This window comes from Propithecus coquereli, unplaced genomic scaffold (genome assembly GCF_000956105.1).
Source record: "Propithecus coquereli isolate 6110/MARCELLA unplaced genomic scaffold, Pcoq_1.0 Scaffold137, whole genome shotgun sequence".
In the NCBI taxonomy this organism is placed as follows: domain Eukaryota; kingdom Metazoa; phylum Chordata; class Mammalia; order Primates; family Indriidae; genus Propithecus; species Propithecus coquereli.
In genome coordinates, this window is record NW_012137969.1 from 8200948 (window position 1) to 8216572 (window position 15625).

Genomic DNA, 15625 nt, shown 5'->3' on the forward strand with positions numbered 1-15625 from the left:
AGTAGCTGGGACTACAGGCATGCGCCACCATGCCCGGCTTCCTACCTACTCTTGTAGTGCCCTGTGCTTCACTGACTATTGTCATCAAATCATCTAAATCCACCACTACCTTGAACTCCTTGAGAGCAGGAAGTGGTTTAACTACTTACCCCAGTGTCCAAAGCACCTAACTTAATGCCCTAATGCCCAACTAATTTTGAATGAATGAAGGCTACCTTCATTGCAAAAATGGGTGGAGGATTTTGAACCAGACCCTAGGCACTCTGGCCTTCAGACAGTCTGTTACTACAGTTTAGAGTTCATTCTCGGGCATGGAGAAACAATTTAGGTTTAAAATCACTGAAATTCAAAATAACTTAGGACTAGGCATAGATTTATCTACAAAGATTCACACGCTCAAACTATCACTTCAATGCTCATCAGTCTTTTATTTAAAGCAGATAAGATGGTAAGCAGCTCCTTACAAAACCTACCACCTGCCAAAAAGAGCAGTCGCTCGGTTTGTCCAGTCCAGGGAACTTTTTTGGCGCTTAAGACCCCGCCCACGAGCACCGCAGGTGGCGGAAGAACCTCACGCTACGCCGTGACATCTCACACTCTGCGGAGGCATCCCGACGTCACGCCGGCGGCGTAGGCGGAGCGGCCGGACCTTCCTCTCAGCTGCTTCGGCTCCTCCCCCAGCGCTTCACACGCTCATTGTGAAGCTACAGCGGCCGTCTGCCTCTAAGGCGGTTCGAGACCTTGAGACCCTAAATCCTTGGCGCACGTGAGCGCCCGCGCTGCTCCCTACCCACTCCAAGGGCTAGGGTGCGAGACTCACCTATTTTATTCTCTCCTCTCTCCCGCCGGGAGCTAATCGCCTCAGTGCGCGCGGGCACCTCGCGCCGCCGCTCCCTCCTCCGCCCCTCCCCCTCCGGGCGCTCCCGCCCGCGCGCTCTTCCCCTCCCCGTTCTCCGGCGACGCGCACGCGCGCCAGGCCGGCTCGCGCCCTCTCGCTTTCCTCAGGCCCGCGAGACCCCCTCCCCTTCCGCCTCGCGGCGCTTCCTCGCGCCGCGGTCTTCTCCAGCCACCCCCGGCACCGCGGGGCTCCCCCCGCCCGCCAACGGCGGGTCCCCAGCTTCCCAAGCCCCCTCGCTTCCCGCGCTCTCCGGCGGGGACCCAGCCCCGGCCCCCTCTCTCCCTCCCTTCCCTCTGATTCCCCTTCCGGACGCTGCCATCATGTTGAAGCCTCAGCCGCCACAACAGACCTCCCAGCCCCAGCAGCCGCCCCCCACGCAACAGGCCGTGGCCCGCCGGCCCCCCGGGGGCACCAGCCCCCCTAACGGCGGCCTCCCGGGGCCCCTGGTCACCACCTCGGCTCCCCCAGGGCCGTCTCCGGCCGCTTCTCCCTGCCTGGGGCCTGCGGCCGCTGCCGGGAGTGGGCTCCGCCGGGGAGCCGAAGGTATCTTGGCGCCGCCGCCGCCGCCGCAGCAGCAGCAACATCAGGAGAGGCCAGGAGCAGCCGCCATCGGCAGCGCCAGGTGAGAAGGGGTGGGCTTCCGGGCGAGGGAGCCGGGGCTGCCGGCAGGAGGCGGCGGTTCGGTTCCGCGGGGCGGACCCCCAGCCTAGCATCTTTGAGGAGAACCGGGGAGACGGGGAGCCCTTGAGAGGCTGAGGTTGGGCCCCTTCCGGTCCCAACAGGTTGAAGGGAAGGGGGTCCCTGGGCGGCCACCAGAGCACTTGGGGGCCGTGCTCAGCGCCCGGGGCCCAGTCACAGCTCGGGGCTCCGGCCTTAAGGGGAGGCGGGGCGCATCCCGCCAGTGCCGTCGGACTGGGGAGCTGGTGGGGGGGTGGAGAGGTGATCGGGGTCCCCGGCTCCATTACCACGGAGGGTCTCGCGGTCCCCGGCTTCAGCCAATGGGAAATCTGCTGCGGGAAGGGGTCCCCGGCTGTAGCCAATGGAGGGGGGCGCGCGGCCCACAGTTTGGCCAATGGGGAGGGAGGGACTTGGGAGCGGGTTGCTACCTCCCCCTTCCCGGTCTGGCCAGTAGGAGGGGAGCGAGGTGGGCGGGGGGACGGAAGGAGGGACAACTGGGAGGACTGCCGGCCGGGAACCTCCAGCGCGCGCGCGCCCTTCCTGTACGTGCGCGTGGATGCTGTCTTATGACCCGGGCGTTCGCGTGCCCCGGTAACACCTAGGGCAGGGGCTGGGAGTGTCCAGGGAGGGGTTCGTCTGCTGTTCGTGGATGACTAGTGGACGCTCCGCTCTGTTTTGTGTGTGTGTTAATGGAATTGAGTGTGGCTGGACACGCAGGCGCAGTGGGTTCTAATCGCGGGAGGGGAGATTTTGAAGAGGCCCGTGGGCTTTAGTGCGCAGGCGCAGACCGGGCGAGGCCTCCCGGTGGATAGCTTTTGCGGCTGCGCTGTCCCCCAGCCCCGCCAACGGCCCCCTCTTCGCCTTCCTCAACCGCCGGTTACATCAGCCAGCGAGGAGTAGGGTTACCTGGCGATTGGTGACCTCCGCAGAGTGGGTAACAGGCTGAATGAGTAATGAGGTCGAGGGGATGGGGTGCAGAGAGAATGCCCCCTCCTCCCAGGGTTTGGGGTGTAAGGCTGCTGAAAGTGATTGTCTTTTCTGTTTGGGAGGTAATGTGCCTGAGTTAGATAGTTCCAATCTGCACTCCCTTAGCCCCTTGGAGAAAGTGAAATGATTGTGTTCCCATTGGCTCTTAGGGCAATTGACAACCGTTGTTGATGTCATTTTTACTGACATTTGGAAGAAATGTGTTTACTGGCTTTTAATGCCTATTCCTTTCTTCTGCTATAAGATAAGAATTTGAACATCTTGTTGATTAATTGGTTTGTAGCCTAAATCAGCATCGTCATGTGGTTTATGGTTCTAGGATTTACCATTAATTTCATAATGATGTAAGAGGGATTGAACAGATTTAAATAACTAGTTTCTTATTTCCTTCTTTTGTAGGGGACAGAGCACAGGAAAGGGACCCCCACAGTCACCCGTGAGTGCCTTTTTCCCCCTAAGATACATGGACCTAAAAGATGCATATGTGGGAATATAAGGCAGATTAGGTACAAGGATAGTTAAATGGGCTCCGAACTGCTGTGGACCCAGTACATACAGGGTGGATATGAGTAGAGTGTGGGCATTTAGAAAAAAAAGTGAGGTGTTGACTGGCTGCTCCTTTCTCTCTCTCTCTTCTGTGTTAACTGACAGGTGTTTGAAGGTGTCTACAATAATTCCAGAATGCTGCATTTCCTTACAGCTGTTGTGGTAAGTGGGTACTTAACCACTAGGTTGCTTGAGAAATATAATGTATCTGTTTTGTGGAAGCACTCGTCTTATTTTTCCCCCTCTCCCAGGGCTCCACTTGTGATGTAAAGGTGAAAAATGGCACCACCTATGAGGGTATCTTCAAGACACTGAGCTCAAAGGTCAGTGCACTCAAATTCACTTATTTTTGGAGTTGCATGGAAGGAGGAAGAGGAGAATGAAATAGGCTCATTGAGGAGGGTGTGAGTTGGGTAGTGTTAGACTACGGTGTTAATGGTTTCTGCAGCCCTGTGCTGAATAATACTGCAAGTGATAAAAGACAAATTTGAGAGCTGGGTACTTTAGTGATAAAATGCCTAAGTTTAAAATTTAAATTTTTTAATTTGAGACTTTTGCTAAATCCTTTGGCTAATGTTGAGCAGACAGTGCGCTTGGTTCCTAGTGTGTTGAGAATATTTGGTGTTGGGAAAAGTTTAGAAAGGGTAAGAGAAAAATAGTTACATCTTTGCCTTCATATTTCTCCATATTGACCTTCGGGTATTGGGGAATGGGGCTTTCGTAGTTTGAGCTAGCAGTAGATGCTGTGCACCGGAAAGTATCTGAGCCAGCAGGTGGACCTCGGCGGGAAGACATTGTGGACACCATGGTGTTCAAGCCAAGTGATGTCATGCTTGTCCACTTTCGAAATGTTGACTTCAATTATGCTACTAAAGGTATTGTGCTAGGCTGTTATGTCAGACCTACTATGTATGAGCCGAGGGCAGTTCGCATGCAGGTGGAACATGTCTTGATTCCTGCCCCCCTTACTGCCTTTTTTTTTTCCTGAGGGAGATGGCTGGATTTTTCATCTTGAAAATATGTCTTGACATCTAATACATAGTGGGATGAATCCTGGCCTGTGTTGTGGTTCTTCATATTTTCCCTAGTTTTTAACTTTTTTTCCTTTTGAGTCTTAATCTCAATAGATCAGACTTTTTACACTCTTCACCAGCACCACCACCCCAGTTTTGATACACAAATATACATACTCTAAAATCTGAGTTTCTTAAAGTCCTCTTTGCTCCTGAACTACTTGTGGGGGGCGGGGGATGAGGGATGTTGGAAAGAAAGCTATGAAACATCACCTGACTCCTGATCTTCAACTCTGCTGCCCCCACAGACAAGTTCACTGATTCAGCCATCGCCATGAACTCCAAGGTGAATGGGGAGCACAAAGAGAAGGTGCTTCAGCGCTGGGAAGGGGGTGACAGCAACAGTGATGACTACGACCTTGAGTCTGACATGGTACAGTCTCCTTCCCTAACAGCTGGGCAGACAGAATGGCTTGTTGACAGTGAAGTCCATTCTTGGAATCAAGAGTTGATTCTTGGGGAGGTGGGAGGAAAATATTTACTGTTGCCTATTGATGGCAATCAGATAACGAATAGAAAGGTACAGGAAATAGCAAAATAAAAATATCCATTCTTACAGCATCAGTAATTGACAACTATTAGCATTTGCTTCAAGTCATTTATTTTTTCAATATAGCAAAAGGTATAAATAAGATTGACTACTGTATAGGCCCATTTCCTTTCCCAGAAACAACTACTCCGATGCATTGAAAATCTCATGAATAGAGCCAGGCTCGGTGGTACATGCCTATAGTCCCAGCTACTCAGATGGCTGAGGTGGGAAAATCACTTGAGGCCAGGAGTTCGAGGCTGCAAGTGCATTGTGATCACACCTGTGAGTAGCCGTTGCACTCCAGCTTGTGCAACATAACGAGACCCTTCTCTTTTAAAAAAAACAACCCATGAATTAATGCATTATTATCTGGGTTTGTTTAATTTGCACAAGAATTTGTTTTTCTTGCTTTGTTTTTTTTTTTTGAACTTTTCATGTTGATACATAGGTCTAGTTCATTCCTTTTAACTGTTGTATATTGTCTTTAAAATTTATTTTGAGACAGGGTCTTGCTCTGTTGCTCAGGCTAGAGTACAGTGGCATCATCGTACCTCTCTGCAACCTCAAATTCCTGGGTTCAAGTGGTCTGCCTGCCTCAGCCTCCCGAGCAGCTGGGACTATAGGCACATACCACCATGCCCAGCTGATTTTTCTGTTTTTTTTGTAGAGACAAGGTCTTGCTATGTTGCTCAGACTGGTCTGGAGCACTCCCAAAGTGCTAGGATTGCAGGCGCAACACTGCACCTGGCCTGTTTTATTTATATTTGTACATAGGTATATTACATGCGAAATTGTATTTGTCCCTTACTGATCTCTTTTTGTTGCTATTATTTTGCTACTAAAAATATCACCTGATTGAGCTTTTAGAACATATATCCCCTTGCACATGTGCTAGAATTTTTCTGGGATGTCCTGGAAACAGATTTGTTAGGCCATAGGACTTTACAGTTTTACCAATTATTATTTGTGATGTAATCGTTAGTACCAGTTGATACTCTTACCAGCCATGTTCCTATTCTCTTTACTCTTGGTTTGGTTACATTTTTAGGTTTTTAATCTGATGGAAGGGAAATGACATGTCATTGTTGCTTTCCTTGCTGGGTTTTAAAACATCCTTTCCCCCTTCCTTAGTCTAATGGATGGGACCCCAATGAAATGTTCAAGTTCAATGAGGAGACCTACGGTGTGAAGACCACCTATGATAGCAGCCTCTCTTCTTATACGTGAGTGTCTTGGTACTTCCCAAGGTGGTATATTTTGCGGTGTGGGGTCACTAACAGAGGACACAATCTTTAGGTGGAACATAGTTTTTTCTCATTCTTTTCTCGGTGTCCAGGTTGCCCATCCCCTACTTCTAGACTTCCTTGTGGAACTGGTCCCTCAAAGGTTTTCTCCTACTTTTTCCTGATTCCAGGCCACCCCATGGGTAGAATTAATTGCTTGCTTTCTTCTCCACTCACACTTTTCCTGTAGAACTTAAAATATGTAAGCATCTAAGTGTTCTTCAGATTCAGAGAGATGCCTTGGTACTCTGCCTGGGACCCAGTATATGCCTGTTTAATCTATGTTGAGTTGAAGGAATTGAACACCTATATGCCTGAACTGATGATTAAACTAATATTTTCCCTTTTTTCCTCTTCTCTCCCATCACTGGGATGGTGGTGGTCTGTGGGGTTCTCTCAGGGTGCCCTTAGAAAAGGACAACTCAGAAGAGTTTCGTCAGCGGGAGCTGCGTGCAGCCCAGTTGGCCCGAGAGATTGAATCGAGCCCCCAGTACCGCCTGCGGATCGCCATGGAGAATGATGATGGGCGCACCGAAGAGGAGAAGCACAGTGCGGTCCAGCGGCAGGGCTCAGGGCGGGAGAGTCCCAGCTTGGCATCCAGGTAATTGCTGGGAGCAGCCAGCACTGTTTGGGGCTCACTGTAGGGTGTAGGGCCCGGGCCAAGAGTTTTATACACTGTTTATTAAGCATCACAACCATGTGACATGTAGGTTAATACATAGTTATTCCCAATTTTTAGGAGATCGAAGCCTAGAGAGGTTAACTAATTTGCCCAAAAGAACAAAGCTGAAGCTTGTGGATTTAGGAAAAAAAAATTCTTTTTCAGGATTTCAGTATACTTTCTCTTTTTCTCTATGTATTTATTTATATGTATGTGCCGGTTCTTTCCTTTTTTTCAATACTGAGGAGTCTTCATGTACATTTTTTCCTTTTACAAAAATGAAATGTGACTGTACATGATCTGTTTAGTAAAAGCTGCATTTTGATCTACGATGTAATCCTACCTTTCTCATAGGTCAGGAGTGATAGAATTGTGGAGCACTGGCAGGTTGGTTGGGTCTGGGTAGCTGTAACATGAGGTTAAGCCTGTAGCAACAGAACATTTAACTGGGACAGATCTTCCAGAGGGATAGTGAAAGAAGCTGGAGCCAGGCAGAGAGAGAGAAAGTGTGTGTGTGTGTGTGTGTATGTGTGTGTTGAAGTAGAGGAGGACTTTAAAAGGAAAGGCTCGGGCCGGGCACGGTGGCTCACGCCTGTAATCCTAGCACTCTAGGAGGCCGAGGCGGGCGGATTGTTTGAGCTCGGAGTTCGAGACTAGCCTGAGCAAGAGCGAGACCCCGTCTCTACTAACAATAGAAAGAAATTAATCGGAAAACTAAAAATACATAGAAAAAATTAGCCGGGCATGGTGGCACATGCCTGTAGTCCCAGCTACTCGGGAGGCTGAGGCAGAAGGATTGCTTGAGCCTAGGAGTTTGAGGTTGCTATGAGCTAGGATGATGCCACGGCACTCTAGCTCGGGCAACAGAGTGAGACTCTGTCTCAAAAAAAAAAAAGGAAAGGCTCTGTCTTTCCAAAATGTGTGAGTTTTTTGGCTACCTTACTTGAACTCCTTGAATTCTTTTCCCAGGGAGGGGAAGTATATCCCTCTGCCTCAACGAGTTCGGGAAGGTCCTCGGGGAGGTGTTCGATGCAGCAGCTCTCGGGGTGGCCGGCCTGGCCTTAGTTCTTTGCCACCTCGTGGCCCTCACCATCTTGACAATAGCAGCCCTGGCCCAGGTTCTGAGGCACGTGGTATCAATGGAGGTGAGTTGGGAAGCAGATCTGGGGGGCCGGGAAGGAGATGGTAAGAAGGTGAGAAGGGTAATTGAAAGGGTTTAGATGGGTTGGAACGATAATGCATGAGTAGTGATGTAATAACAGGTACTCTGCCTCTTCTGATTTTTCTTCATCTTTAAAAAAAAAAAAAAATAGGCCCTTCCCGCATGTCTCCTAAGGCACAGCGGCCTCTGAGAGGTGCCAAGACTCTGTCTTCACCCAACAATAGGTCTTCTGGAGAAGCTTCTGTTCCACCTCCTCCTGCAGGTAAAACTTCGTAGTGTTTGATGAAGAAATTGATAGAAATTTGTAGAGGAATATAGATATGTCAGTTGTTGGAATGATGGAATGGAAGATAGTTTCAAGGTAGATGTTTTGAGGAGTTTGGATTTATCCTTTTTGAGAAAGAATTTTTCATGCTCCCTAGTGCAGAAATCCCAATTTAGCAATCCATGGGTTGTATCTGGCTGGCAGATGTCTTTTGTTTAGATTTGAATTAGTTGCCAACATTTTAAAACAAGAGAAGTCATAGAAAATTTTCTATTTGTTTTGAATTACAGAAAGTTCTACCAACACAGAGCCTGCCTTGCTGCATAGCTCTAGTTGGCTGGGACCGAATCACAACTGCCCATGAGGCCATTTACCTGCATATGTTACCTGCCTTGGGCTTCTAGACATTTAAGTCTGTGACCCTGGGTGTGATAGTGTGTGTAAACTTTCTTGGTATTTTGAGTGAGGCCTCTGTACCCACTGCCTGTTGAACAGCAGTAACCATTGTACAGCTCCCCCTTTTCTTCCAGTGGGCCGGATGTATCCCCCGCGCTCTCCCAAGTCTGCCCCTGCCCCAATCTCACCTTCCTGTCCTGAGCCTCCCATTGGCTCAGCAGTGCCAACCTCTTCAGCCTCCATCCCTGCGACATCATCAGATCCTGGAGTGGGCTCCATTTCCCCAGCTTCTCCAAAGATCTCCTTGGCCCCCACAGATGGTAAGAGCCAGATGGTTGAGGGCTGTGGTCCCTGGTTCTGGACACAGGGACCTTCAGGCATCTTTCTCTCCTTGCTTAGTAAAAGAACTCTCCACCAAGGATCCTGGGAGAACTCTGGAGCCTCAGGAACTGGCCCGGATAGCTGGGAAAGGTGAGGTTGTTTTTTGTTGAGGATGACTGCCCCTTTGTTTGGGAGAGCATTTCAGTGAGGAAACTTACTGGAATTCAGAAGCAGATGCTGTATATTAGCTGTTTGATCCTAATTTAATTACTCTGAGGATTCTCAAGAGTTTCTCTTTTTTTTCTTGCTTTCTCGTTCTCTAGGCTATTGGCAATGTATAGCCACTTTTGAGAAAGAATATATTATATTTTCTCCTTTTTCACTGTTTTCTCATAGTCCCTGGCCTTCAGAACGAACAGAAACGATTTCAACTGGAAGAACTGAGAAAGTTTGGGGCCCAGTTTAAGGTGAGAGAAGTGTGAAACAAGCTAGGATGTAGCAGGGTGAAGGGGTGTGTGGGTGGCTTACAGAAGAAGCAGAGCACTAGGGAGGGTAGAAGAGATGAGGTCAAGCAAGGACGGAAGAAGGAAGCGGGGCCTGAGGTTTGGAGCAGACAGTACTGTGTGTATATTTTTCTCCTTCCAGCTTCAGCCCAGTAGCTCACCTGAGACCAGCCTGGATCCTTTTCCTCCCCGGATCTTAAAAGAAGAGGCCAAAGGGAAGGAGAAGGAGGTTGATGGTCTGTTGACTTCAGAGCCCATGGGGTCCCCTGTCTCCTCCAAGACGGAGTCAGTATTGGATAAAGAGGACAAACTGCCCCTGGCACCAGCAGGCGGCACTGAGGGGCCAGAGCAGCCCCCACCACCTTGCCCAAGCCAATCTGGCAGCCCCCCAGTGGGTCTCATCAAGGGAGACGATAAGGATGAGGGCCCTGTTGCTGAGTAAGTAGGGCGAGGAGCTGGGGATGGGGGCGTGTTGGGATGAGGGGCAAGCCATGACGATTGATTTTACTTTCTCTCATAGACAAGTGAAGAAATCAACGTTGAACCCCAATGCCAAGGAGTTCAATCCCACAAAGCCTCTGCTCTCTGTGGTGAGATGGGATGGGAGAATGTGGGCTCTGATTTCTGTGAGGGAGACTTGGGAGGGGCTGATAGACGATGGAGGGGAGCACTTCACTATCTGGACCGTGGGTTGCCTGGCATTGAGGGGCCAGCAGACGCCCAGGGAGATCAGCTTTTAGGCTGGTTGGAGGAACATGGACTCAAGCCTTGGGTGATGGGATCCTGATGAGTCTGATAGGTGTTTGTACATTTTGTAGCATTTGGCTTATAGAGTACTTGGCGTGGGGTAGTTACGAACATAGGCCTCATTCAGGCCAATTAACTTGGCCTGAACCCCTGAACTTAAAAAAACCACTTCTGTCTCACTTTCCTTACCTGTAGTCTGAGAATGCACGTCTCGTAGGATTTCATGTGCGGCTTAAGCAAAATGAAGTGCAGAATGTGTTTGGCACACAGCATTCCATGAATGCTACCTGTTACAAGCATGGCCATCGTAGGGGAGAATACAGAAATAAACCGTTGTCCTCCCTTGTCTCTTACAGAACAAGTCCACCAGTACCCCAACTTCTCCAGGGCCCCGGACTCATTCAACTCCCTCCATCCCGGTGCTGACAGCAGGCCAGAGTGGGCTGTATAGCCCCCAGTACATCTCCTACATACCTCAGATCCACATGGGACCAGCTGTGCAGGTAAGAGAAGAGCCTGGGTGGGTCCAGGATTTGGTTGGGCTGGCTGAGGGACCAGGTCATTCACCCTCGTCTGTCCTTGTCCTCAGGCACCTCAGATGTATCCGTATCCTGTATCCAATTCAGTGCCTGGGCAGCAGGGCAAGTACCGAGGAGCAAAAGGTGAGCAGGGTCGGGAGGGGCAGTCAGTGGGGCTGCCCAGTGCCTCCTGGCAGGTGGAGCTTGAGCTCTGCACTATGTTCCCCCTGCCCCCAGGCTCCCTGCCCCCCCAGCGCTCGGACCAACACCAACCAGCCTCAGCCCCTCCGATGATGCAGGCCGCCGCCGCTGCTGGCCCACCTCTGGTGGCTGCCACACCTTACTCTTCCTACATCCCCTACAACCCACAGCAGTTTCCAGGCCAGCCGGCCATGATGCAACCCATGGCCCACTACCCCTCACAGGTAACTGTGGCCTAGGAGGAAAGTGAGGATCCAAAGCCTCTGCTAGGGATCCCCCCCTCCTCCACCTCTAAGACTCAGGAGCTGCGTGAGGGCAGCGGGTGGTATTCCGGGGGGCATTGGCCAGCTGTGGGATTTGCGGTGTCAGACTTAGACTAGTCTGAATCCTGGCCCTGGTAGGACCTGTAACAAGACATTGAATATCTGTCTCTGCCTTAGTTTTTTACTCTGAAGTGTGGGTGAGGTAGTATCTGCCTGTCTGGATTGTTGTGAAGGTTAAACAAGGTAATTGTGGCCAGGCCCAGCCAGTGCTGTGCGTACAGAGATTGAGCAAGAGGGCACCTCCCCAGTCTGCTGTGCTGACCACTTCTCTCTGTCCCACCAGCCGGTGTTTGCCCCTATGCTTCAAAGCAACCCACGCATGCTGACGTCGGGTAGCCATCCCCAGGCCATTGTGTCCTCCTCCACCCCTCAGTACCCTTCTGCAGAGCAGCCCACCCCCCAAGCCCTTTATGGTGAGTTCTGCTGTGTCCTTTCTCTGCTCCAAGCTGTGCTCCTTGGCCCTCTCTGGTGTGCTCAGCGCTGGTTCTCTCTCTCTTTCCTGCTGTAGCCACTGTTCACCAGTCCTACCCACACCATGCCACGCAGCTCCACGCCCACCAGCCGCAGCCGGCTACCACGCCTACTGGGAGCCAGCCGCAGTCCCAGCATGCGGCCCCCAGTCCTGTCCAGGTGCCTGCCGTGGGGATCTGAGTGGTGGGACAGAGTGGGTGGCTGGAAGAGAGGGATAGAGCTGGGATCATTCCATAGCAGGGAGGATCATTGGGGGTCAGTGAGCAGTTGACCTGGGTGCTGGAGGAGTGGGTGACACTCATCCTCATCCTCCCCTGGCAGCATCAGGCAGGGCAGGCCCCACACCTGGGCAGTGGACAGCCACAGCAGAATCTGTACCACCCAGGGGCCCTGACAGGCACGCCGCCCTCTCTGCCACCGGGACCTTCTGCCCAGTCCCCTCAGAGCAGCTTCCCCCAACCAGCCGCTGTGTATGCCATCCATGCCCACCAGCAGCTGCCCCACGGCTTCACCAACATGGCCCATGTTACCCAGGTAAGAGCCAACGGGACCCGCTTCCTCTGGCTCTTTTTGCCAGAGGACGTGAGCCTTGGGGCTGTCCCATTCCTAAGTCCCTGGTACCTTCGCAGTCGTGCTCCTGACCCTAGGGCTCTCAGACCTCCCTGGTACTCCCAGTTACTTTTTGTTCTCTACAGGCCCATGTCCAAACTGGAATCACAGCAGCCCCGCCCCCTCACCCTGGGGCTCCCCACCCGCCCCAGGTGATGCTGCTGCACCCACCCCAGAGCCATGGGGGGCCCCCCCAAGGCGCGGTGCCCCAGAGTGGGGTGCCTGCACTCTCAGCTTCCACACCCTCACCCTACCCCTACATCGGACACCCCCAAGGTGAGCAGCCTGGCCAGGCGCCTGGATTTCCAGGAGGAGCCGATGACAGGATTCGTGAGTTCTCGTTAGCTGGGGGAATTTGGCATGGAAGAGCTGAGGGGCTGCAGGTGGGGCAGGATGCACGGGTTCTGGGTGGGGAGTGAGGGGTCTTGGAGGCAGGGCTGTCCCACAGGGCGCCCGCCGACGTGCACCTGTCTGTGAAGTATGTAGGGTGGGCAGAAGCCACAGTCGCCGCCGCCAGGGGCTTGCTCCTGGCTCTGTCCTTTGCTTCCCTCCGTCCTCGCTCAGTTGTGATCCAGCAGCCCCCCTCCCCACTGCCTCCCCAGCTCTCAGTGACCCCGACTGTCTCCTGACTTAGCCGAGGTAAGGTCAGCGCAGCAGACAGGGCCAGACTGGGGTGTGGGGGGCTGAGCTGGGCACACAAGTAAGGGCTCTGGCTTACTGGGAAACAGCGTTTGACCTGTGCTTCTGACAGCCCCATGAGACACCTTGAGGAGGCCGCTCCTACCCAAACACCCCCACGCCCCCACTGGACGGCATTGGATGAAGGGACAGCTGCTTGGGTTCTAATGCTCCTGCTCTCTTCTCTTTCCCCTCCAACCAGTTCAATCTCATCCCTCCCAGCAGCTCCCCTTCCACCCCCCGGGGAACTGAAGATTGTCCTGGCCGCGACCTGAGACCTCCATGAGTGGAGGGAAGAGTGATCTATGTCTCTTCCCCCAGCAGCTCGGACCAGTCCCAGCCCCCCAAACCCCCCTTTCCCCAGGGGAGCTGGGGAATTCCTGCCAAGCACCTTGAATGGGAGGGGCCTCAAAGTGGGCAGGGCCAGGGTCCAGCAGGGGTTGGGGGGGTCCTGCTCTGCTCTGCCCTGCCCATTCCCACCCAGTCTTGCCCTCCCATCCTCTCATCTGTTCCCCCGCTGGAGACGGAAGATCTTTTATTTTCTATTATTTATAACTTCAGACTCGGGCCCCCCTATTCTTTCTTTCCCATTAACTTGAGTGATCTGTGTGAGAGACAGACAGATGCCCCACAAGGATGGTTGGACAAGGACTTTTACTTTTTATTACATAAAAATATTAAAAAATAAATAAAAAAAATAAAAATTTAAACTAACTTAACCTGCCTATAGTTTCCTGTTTGGAGACTAGAGTACAGTTGTAGCTCTACAGTCTTATTAGTACTAGTGTTACATTTATCTTGCCATCATCTGTTCCCTGATTCCCTTCATGTAAAAATTGGAGCCAATTTCTCTAAACCCTAGGATAAGGGGAAGCAAATCAGGGTCTTAATGCTATTCCTTTGAAGGTGGGTTCCAAACAATGTTCTGAAGTTGTATAGTTGGTGACTAAGGTTCTGGATAACTGGATGGCTAAACACATGTGAGACAGTCCCCTTCCCAAAATGGAACAGTGTGGCAGTGTGATGCTGTCCCTGGCTGGCTCTGGAGCTGCTGCTGCACAGGGCACCCAACCTCCCAGTGACTGTTTTCTCATCCCGAAATCAGCCTCATCTCGAGGTGCAATTGAAAGTTTTCATTTCTAATGTAAGTGCCTCGTGAATTAGGTCCACCTCTTTATGTTGGAAACTGCTTTAGTGTTTCTGGCCATTGGAAGTAAGGCCTGATTGGTGCACAACGGAGAGGTCTTGGGTGTGGGTGACAGCTATTAAAGGTGAAGCTGCTAGTGGGAGAAGGGAAAGGACTGGTTGGGGAACCAGGTTTAAGGGAACAGGAGCTAAATTAGGGGTTATGGATGGGACAAGAAGATCGAAGCATGGCATGTGGAAATGACAACAGGCTTCAGGGGAGGTGTTTTTTCAAGGAGGCAGTTTGGATTTCTCTACTGTGAGACCTGACTTTGGTTTCCCTATCTTTAAAATGGAGATAATTTCACTTTTACAGGCTTGTGAGGATGAGCCTGCTGCTCGGTGGTAGGCAAGGGTGTTTCAGCTTGGACCACAGCCGGAACAAACTTGGAGAGACAAGGGCAGGAGGAATGAAGGCTAGATATTTGGGGAGATCCCCAGGGTACGAGGATCTGAAACTTGGGAATAGGTGGGCATGGTGGGGACGGGAGAGGGTATATTACGAAGGGGATTTTACTTGGCAGCCGCTTGATTGCTAAAAACAGGCAAGGTTGGGGTCCCAAGTAGAAGAGCTCTCCAAAGATAGGGATAGGATGAGGGACATCAACTGGGGCGAGGGGTGGAGGACAATGACGAAAGCAGCAGGAGCAGGAAAGCCTTCAGTTGAGCTCAGGATGCCTGAAGTCCAGATGGAGATGCAGGTGTCTGTAGCACTGAAATGGCGCAGGTGTTGGTGAGCAGTCCTTTTGATGCTTTTCGGGAGAATTGCAGATAGGTCATCCAAGCCCCCCAGTGGACCCTGAAACTGCAGATGGTATGGAGCCCTATACATGCTATGCTTTTTCCTATATATACATACCTGTGATAAAGTTCAATGTGTTAGGCACAGTACTTATGCACTGCAGGGCCATTCTTAAGTAAAATAAGGATTCCTTGAACACAAGCACTACGATACCATGAGGGTTGGTTGATCTGATTACCCTGATGGCTGCTAACAGGCAAAGGGATGATTCACATCCAGAGTAGGACAGAGCAGAACAGTGTACAATTTAAAACTTAAGAATTATTTCTGGGTTTTTACATTTAGTATCTTAAGAGCACAGTTGACTGCAAGTAGCCGAAACTGAAAGCCATACTGCAAATGGGGGGGGACTACTGTATATTAATTGATCATCTTTGAGCAGAAGTCTTTTCAGAGTTGGAAGGGAACTTAGTTTTTATCCAGGGAAGAATTCCCTTGTGAAACCTTTCAGCTTTGCCTTGAACAGAAAGAGGAGAAAACGAAGCTTCTCCATCATTGGAACTCAAACAGAGTTCTTCCTTACATCCTCCCTCCCACCCACCTCCCTCACTTAGCTTCCGCCGGCGAGGCACTCACCAAGCAGACTGACTCAAAAAAAACACCACACAGAGTCCAACCAACCGCCCTCCCGGCGGCGGGCCCGTCCATCCACACCCACCCACCCAATGAAACCTACTTTGGGGTCAGCATCCTTGCCAGTCATCATTCCAAGTTTTAAAATCTCAGCATTTTATTCCCTGCATATTAGATAAACAGCTGTTTTCTTAATTTTAAATCTTGGTAAAT

The 15625-nt window shown here is 51.3% G+C and overlaps 1 protein-coding gene across 10 annotated transcripts; it reads left to right on the top strand.

Moving 5' to 3' along the window:
* The first annotated feature begins 961 nt into the window (after nt 1-961).
* On the top strand, nt 962-13571 carry ATXN2L (ataxin 2-like). 10 transcript variants are annotated; one of them, XM_012638963.1, is made up of 24 exons: nt 962-1520; nt 2963-2999; nt 3215-3271; nt 3361-3432; nt 3834-3984; nt 4431-4555; nt 5846-5937; nt 6398-6598; nt 7628-7803; nt 7972-8082; nt 8598-8801; nt 8881-8952; nt 9199-9269; nt 9448-9743; nt 9826-9895; nt 10409-10555; nt 10642-10714; nt 10808-10995; nt 11378-11507; nt 11603-11724; nt 11887-12099; nt 12261-12450; nt 12654-12813; nt 13055-13571. In XM_012638963.1, exons 1-23 carry the CDS (start codon nt 1219-1221, stop codon nt 12806-12808), a joined length of 3255 nt encoding a protein of 1084 aa, XP_012494417.1. In that variant the 5' UTR covers nt 962-1218; the 3' UTR covers nt 12809-12813; nt 13055-13571. The 10 variants fall into 10 exon arrangements, 9 of the variants coding, with proteins under 9 accessions (XP_012494417.1, XP_012494418.1, XP_012494416.1 ...); XM_012638964.1 differs by having other exon boundaries at nt 13078-13571; XM_012638962.1 differs by having other exon boundaries at nt 12654-13571.
* Nucleotides 13572-15625: the final 2054 nt, after the last annotated feature.

What these genes read in the sequence shown, in the direction of transcription:
- ATXN2L (XM_012638971.1), top strand. Translation starts at nt 1,219, where the DNA reads ATGTTGAAGCCTCAGCCGCCACAACAGACCTCCCAGCCCCAGCAGCCG. An exon ending in TCAAGACACTGAGCTCAAAG is followed by an intron (nt 3,433 to 3,833) that starts GTCAGTGCACTC and finishes GGGCTTTCGTAG; the next exon opens with TTTGAGCTAGCAGTAGATGC. An exon ending in TGGCCCACTACCCCTCACAG is followed by an intron (nt 10,996 to 11,377) that starts GTAACTGTGGCC and finishes CTGTCCCACCAG; the next exon opens with CCGGTGTTTGCCCCTATGCT.